The sequence below is a fragment of the Gossypium hirsutum genome, chromosome D02 (assembly GCF_007990345.1).
Source record: "Gossypium hirsutum isolate 1008001.06 chromosome D02, Gossypium_hirsutum_v2.1, whole genome shotgun sequence".
NCBI classification, from domain to species: domain Eukaryota; kingdom Viridiplantae; phylum Streptophyta; class Magnoliopsida; order Malvales; family Malvaceae; genus Gossypium; species Gossypium hirsutum.
This window is the reverse complement of record NC_053438.1, coordinates 49567488-49573817: the sequence shown is the minus strand read 5'-3', so window position 1 is coordinate 49573817 and position 6330 is coordinate 49567488. Positions and strand designations below refer to the sequence as shown.

The following is a 6330-nucleotide window of genomic DNA, read 5'->3' as shown; positions in this document are numbered from 1 at the left end:
AAAAAAAAACCTAGACAGTTTCAAAAATTATATATTGGAGTTTTATATTATTGATTTTATTTCATTTCTCTAAATTTTTTAAGTTATTATAATTTTACAAAAAATTTAAGACTAATAAGTTATATTTTGTCAACTAAACACATGAACACTATATTCTAGCTAAATAAATTAAACAAAGTAATTTTATATTCCACACGTAATCTAATATTACAATACATAATTTGAGATTCAATGAATCAAACGCATTCTTTTTGTTATTTTATTAGTAATGATATAAATAAAAATTCTGAACGAAAGAAATAAAATATTTTAAGAATCTTTAAAAAAAAATAATTTTATTTAGCATTGACTAAATTTTTTCTAAAAATTTCATTAAACTCATTAGCGAGATATCAAATTAGATACTAGTTTACAAAAAATATGCACCATTGATATATTAAGGCTGAATGCATTATCTGGTATCGAGTTTGATTTGTTTTTATGCAAGTATGATACTTGTATTCTTTTTTATTAGATGTGATAAGCTATATACTCAAAATTAATAGTTTTACCTTTTTTAATGTTTAAGTTGATTTGATAAAAAGGTAAACACTAAAATTGTCATATTTGAATATTCATGATTTTTAATAAAATAAATTTCATGTTAATTGTGAATTTAATTTGTTAAATACAAATGGACGGTTGTGGTTTTTTTTTTGAATTTTAAAGTTAATTTAACTAAATTAATTGCTAATATTATTCTTTAATTATGAATTTTCATCGAATCAATCCTTAAACTTAAACTTAAAAATTAAAACAACATTAATTTAGAATATATATTATATACAAAAATGATATTAGAAAAAGGTTTAATTCCAGATACAAAATGATGTATATTAAATAATTGATGAATAAATATAAATGTAGACATTAAATATAAAACTTTTAGATGAATATAACAGGTGGTTTTTATTTGTAGAAAAAAACAGAGCACGTAAAGGTGTAAGTCGTATGCGTACGGTTTGCTTGGGGGGAGATCTTTTAAGTTCTCAACGTTAGAGGGTATTGTCGGATAAGGATATTTTGCGTTCCTTGCTTGTTTTTATTTGTTATCCCACGAAATCTCGTGTAAAATCAGTCAAAACGTGAACACATATCTCGAGAGAAACCTACTTTGCAATGCTTTGTGTTGTCAATGAAGCATGGAAACAACGACGCGTAGCCTAGTAAGACCTACCCCTACGAATAATTTCATGCCACGTGGGATTTCCCGCTACCCATTTTACAGCTAATCTCAGACAAGATCCCCGAGTTTAGTAGGTCCCACCTCCGCATGTTGCCTCGTGGCGGACTAACCTAAGGACAAAAGGATAAGAACTTCAACTGCACATTTTCTTCTACTTTCAACCGTTGGATCAAACCACAATCTCATCCTGTGGTCAGTGTTTAGTACATTATTTAACCCCCATAAAAAAACAGAAAAAAGAAAAACCCCGAATACTCGGTATATTTAAAGTCTTTTATCAGTCCAAGCTGTGGAGTTTGGCTACAGAGTCTTGTTTTTGGTAAAACTCAGCTTGAGCCTCTCAACTCAATCAAAGCTAAATAAATTATTTTTCAATATTTTTTTTGGGGGGTTACACTGTTTAGCTTATTAAAGTTTTAAGCTTTTTTTTTTTTTGTGAATTATCAATATTCCTATCTACCCAATAGGGAAAAGGAAGAAGGAATTCTTCAATATTCAACAACTACTGCTGGTAATTTCTTCAACTGTTCTTGATTTTTTGTGTTTATTTTTTTTCTCCTTCTTGAACTTTAAAATTTTCTGTAGTTGTTGTTGTAGTAAGTTTGACTATCTCTAGTGGAAATTCTTTTGGGTGAAGTATGTTTTCTTTGCTGTGTAATATTGAATCTATTCCATTCTTTTTTATTTATTTATCTAGATATCAACTTATTTCCACCATTTGTATTTGATTCACTTCTTCTAAGCTTATCTTGAAATTTCTTTCCTTGATTCGCCCCTAAAAAATTTGCACCCCCCTTTTTTTATTTTTCTCATTTCTTTGCACTTAAATATGATAAGGGCCTATGTTTATTTACCCTGAAATTCACCATCTTTGTTCTTTGGATTTATCATTTTTTTTCTTGGTTTTTGTTGTAAAACGAATCCCCCTTTAATGGGATTTTTATTTTATTTTGTTTTGTATGTGGGAGTAGTGAAGCACTCTTTTGATTAGCTTTTTAAGAAAATGGTATCAAGATCATACTCGAATCTCTTGGAGCTAGCCTCCGGTGAGGCTCCATCTTTAGGCCGAATTAGCCGTAGGATTCCCCGGATTATGACGGTCCCGGGGATCATTTCCGATATCGACGATGATCCATCAGAGAGTGTATGCTCTGATCCGTCCTCCTCCTCCTCCCAGAAAGACCGAATTATCATGGTAGCTAATCAGCTGCCGATAAGGGCACATAGGAAATCGGATAATAATAAAAATGGGAGTAGCAGTTGTAGCACCACCACCACCAGCAATAATTGGATTTTCAGCTGGGATGATAATTCACTTCTCCTTCAAATGAGAGATGGTTTAGGAGATGATGATGTTGAGGTGATTTATGTTGGGTGTTTAAAGGAAGAAATCCACCCAAATGAACAAGATGAGGTCTCCCAGATTCTTTTAGAGACCTTCAAGTGTGTGCCCACTTTTTTGCCCCCTGATCTTTTTAGCAGGTATTATCATGGCTTTTGTAAGCAGCAATTGTGGCCTTTGTTTCATTATATGTTGCCTTTATCTCCGGATCTAGGAGGTAGGTTTAATCGGTCTTTGTGGCAAGCCTATGTATCGGTCAATAAGATTTTCGCGGATAGGATCATGGAGGTGATTAACCCGGAGGATGATTTCGTTTGGGTACATGACTATCATCTCATGGTCTTACCAACTTTCTTGCGGAAGAGGTTCAATAGGGTTAAATTGGGGTTTTTTCTTCACAGTCCATTTCCTTCGTCAGAGATATACAAGACATTGCCTATTAGGGAAGAGCTTTTACGTGCCTTTTTGAATGCGGATTTAATTGGGTTTCATACTTTCGATTATGCAAGGCATTTTTTGTCGTGCTGTAGTCGAATGCTTGGTCTTACTTATGAATCCAAGAGAGGGTATATAGGTGTTGAGTATTATGGAAGAACTGTTAGTATCAAAATTCTCCCTATGGGGATACACATGGGTCAGCTGGAGTCGGTTTTGAGCCTTCCAGAGACTGAAGCCAAGGTTACAGAGCTTCTTAAGCAGTATTGCGATCAAGGGAAGACAATGTTGCTTGGGGTGGATGATATGGACATATTTAAGGGTATTAGTTTGAAGCTGCTAGCAATGGAACAACTACTTTTGCAGCATCCCGAGTGTCAAGGGAAGGTAGTGCTGGTTCAGATAGCACTTCCAGCTAGAGGCCGAGGAAAAGATGTGAAAGAGGTGCAGGAAGAGACATATTCAACTGTGAAGCGGATTAATGAAACTTTCGGGAAGCCTGGGTATGACCCCATTGTATTGATTGATGAACCGCTTAAGTTTTACGAGAGGATTGCATATTATGTTGTTGCAGAGTGTTGTTTAGTAACAGCTGTAAGGGATGGAATGAATCTCATACCCTATGAGTATATCATCAGTCGGCAGGGGAACGAGATGTTGAATAAGGTTTTGGGGTTGGAGCCATCTACACCAAAGAAAAGCATGCTAGTTGTTTCAGAATTCATTGGTTGCTCCCCATCTCTGAGTGGAGCAATTCGAGTAAATCCGTGGAACATTGATGCTGTAGCAGATGCAATGGACTGTGCCCTCGCTATGGCAGAAGCAGAAAAACAGCTTAGGCATGAAAAGCATTACAGATATGTGAGTACACATCATGTTGGTTACTGGGCTCATAGTTTCCTTCAGGATTTGGAGAGGACTTGTCGAGAACATTCTAGACGGAGATGCTGGGGTATTGGTTTTGGGCTAAGTTTTCGAGTTGTGGCTCTTGATCCGAACTTCAGAAAGCTCTCAATGGAGCACATTGTATCAGCTTACAAGAGGACTACGACTAGGGCGATTCTTCTAGACTATGATGGCACTTTAATGCCACAGGCTTCGATTGATAAGAGCCCATCATCCAAATCCCTTGACATCCTAAATAGCCTGTGCAGAGATAGAAACAACATGGTTTTCATTGTTAGTGCTAAAAGCCGAAAGACACTCACTGAATGGTTTTCTCCATGTGAGAAACTAGGAATTGCTGCTGAGCATGGCTACTTCTTGAGGTGAAGTGAACCAGCTTTGATCCTTGTAGTTTCTGTTTTTAGCCTTTATATCAAAACAGTTGTTTCGACTTTAAAGTTGTATTTTATTGTTTTAGGCTCAAGGGAGACGTGGAATGGGAGACATGTGTACCATCCGTGGACTGTGCATGGAAACAGATTGCAGAACCTGTGATGAAGCAATACATGGAGACTACTGATGGATCCTACATCGAAGATAAGGAAACTGCCCTTGTCTGGTGTTATGAGGATGCAGATCCGGATTTTGGATCATGCCAAGCTAAAGAACTTCTTGATCATCTCGAAAGTGTGCTGGCCAATGAACCTGTTACGGTAAAGAGTGGGCAGAATTTTGTCGAGGTTAAGCCACAGGTACAGAAATATATTTCCAATTGTGGTACAATACTTTTCTTTTTTTCAGTCCACATTGGGCCCGAAATCAACTTATGGAATCAGTGATTGCCAAGCAAAATGAGTATGGTTAGGTCTACTGAAAAGCTTAACCCTTGCTACTGTTACTGCCACAATCTATACTTAGGTGTTGTTTGATGTTTGCTTAAAAGAGAAAGGGTAATAAGATGAAACGTTAATTCATATTTGGATTATTTGGATTATCGAGTAAGGTCGTAACTTTTTTATTGATGTAACTTTGCGAGTCACTAATACTAAGCATTGGTTTCTTTCTCGGATCAAATTGCTTTTAACTTTTATCGAGGGCCTTAAATCGGTTAAGTGTGTTTTTGTAGTAAATTAACCTCATTGCTGTAGAGCTCTCGATGTTTCTTTCTTCATGATTTACCGAGCATGTGTTCATTTTCTTTTGGGTATATGCAGGGTGTAAGCAAGGGTCTAGTTGCAAAGCGCCTACTCTCCACAATGCAAGAGAGGGGTATGTTGCCGGACTTTGTTCTCTGCATAGGAGACGATAGATCTGATGAAGACATGTTCGAGGTAATCATAAGTTCAGTATTGGGGCCGTTGATCGATCCCAGAGCAGAAGTGTTTGCATGTACTGTGGGTAAAAAACCAAGTAAGGCTAAGTACTACCTGGACGATACGGTGGAAATCTGTAGGTTGATGCAGGGTCTGGCTTCTGTTTCAGATCAAATGCATTCGGTGTTGGCTTAGCTAGCGAAGGGAAAAAACGAAAGGTGCACTGCTCTTCTTTGTGTTTGTAACTCTAATATTTGCTCACCTTGTTTTGCAATGTACATCATCTTAGTGTTACTAAGAGAAACTGCTTGCAAGCGGATACTTTTTTCTCTGTGTTCTTTGTTTTTTCTTAAGCTGTAAATATGTGCTTGCGTGATGAAATCCAGTTTCCCCAGTTTTTGCCCCTAATGTTTTTTTTTTTTGTTTCAAATTTTTTCTTTGAATCATTTAGCACATTCCATTGTTTTTTTTTTCTCTTTAATGAAAGTGTTGAGTGTGTTTTATGGTAAGCCAGTCATGCATATTTGTAATGGAATATAAAATTCAACGACGTGTAAATTGGGCTTTTATGTCAAAACGTTATTTCCTACAAAGCAATCTGGACATTGTTGTCATAGTTTGTTCCCACCCAAATAAATAAATTGGGTTGTTTTGCATTTGTTTCATGTATTTGTCCACGATTGTTGTTTTGTCTCCACGCATATCAAAGAATGAGCCTTCCAGTATGTATTTATCATGTTTCTGGATTTTATATTAAAAAAATAAAAAGGCTGTTTGACCCAAATTTGACTGCAACATCAATGATATTGAAAAACAACCATGAAAATTAGGGAGGATGTCATTGAAGCGGGTGGATATTGTTAAAGCTATCACCTTTTGACAGTTATAAAATTTACGGCAACTTTCTTGGATAACATCTATTTTTGTATCATCTTGTAATATTTTAAGATTAAATATTTAAATATAATTTTTTTTAAAATTTATATAATTCATTATTATATTATACTCTTTTACTAAGTTCATATGGCAGCAATTTTCCAAGAGAAAAATCCACTTGTCTTGTTTCGCATTCACATTTCAAAAAAAAAAAAAGAAAAAAAAGAATCACAAAGTAGATTTTCAGCAAAAGA

At 35.5% G+C, this 6330-nt stretch overlaps 1 protein-coding gene across 1 annotated transcript; it reads left to right on the top strand.

The window, feature by feature from the left end:
• Positions 1-1487: 1487 nt before the first annotated feature.
• On the top strand, positions 1488-5603 carry LOC107909970 (alpha,alpha-trehalose-phosphate synthase [UDP-forming] 6). The gene is made up of 4 exons (XM_016837688.2): positions 1488-1736; positions 2197-4270; positions 4366-4639; positions 5102-5603. The coding sequence occupies exons 2-4, from the start codon at positions 2229-2231 to the stop codon at positions 5393-5395; spliced, it is 2610 nt and encodes an 869-aa protein (XP_016693177.1). The 5' UTR covers positions 1488-1736; positions 2197-2228; the 3' UTR covers positions 5396-5603.
• The last annotated feature ends 727 nt before the right edge of the window (positions 5604-6330 follow it).

Excerpts from the sequence above, each read along its gene's own strand:
- LOC107909970 (XM_016837688.2), top strand. The coding sequence starts at position 2,229 with ATGGTATCAAGATCATACTCGAATCTCTTGGAGCTAGCCTCCGGTGAG. Across the intron at positions 4,271-4,365 it reads GAGCATGGCTACTTCTTGAG|GCTCAAGGGAGACGTGGAAT; the intron begins GTGAAGTGAACC and ends TTATTGTTTTAG. Across the intron at positions 4,640-5,101 it reads TTGTCGAGGTTAAGCCACAG|GGTGTAAGCAAGGGTCTAGT; the intron begins GTACAGAAATAT and ends GGGTATATGCAG.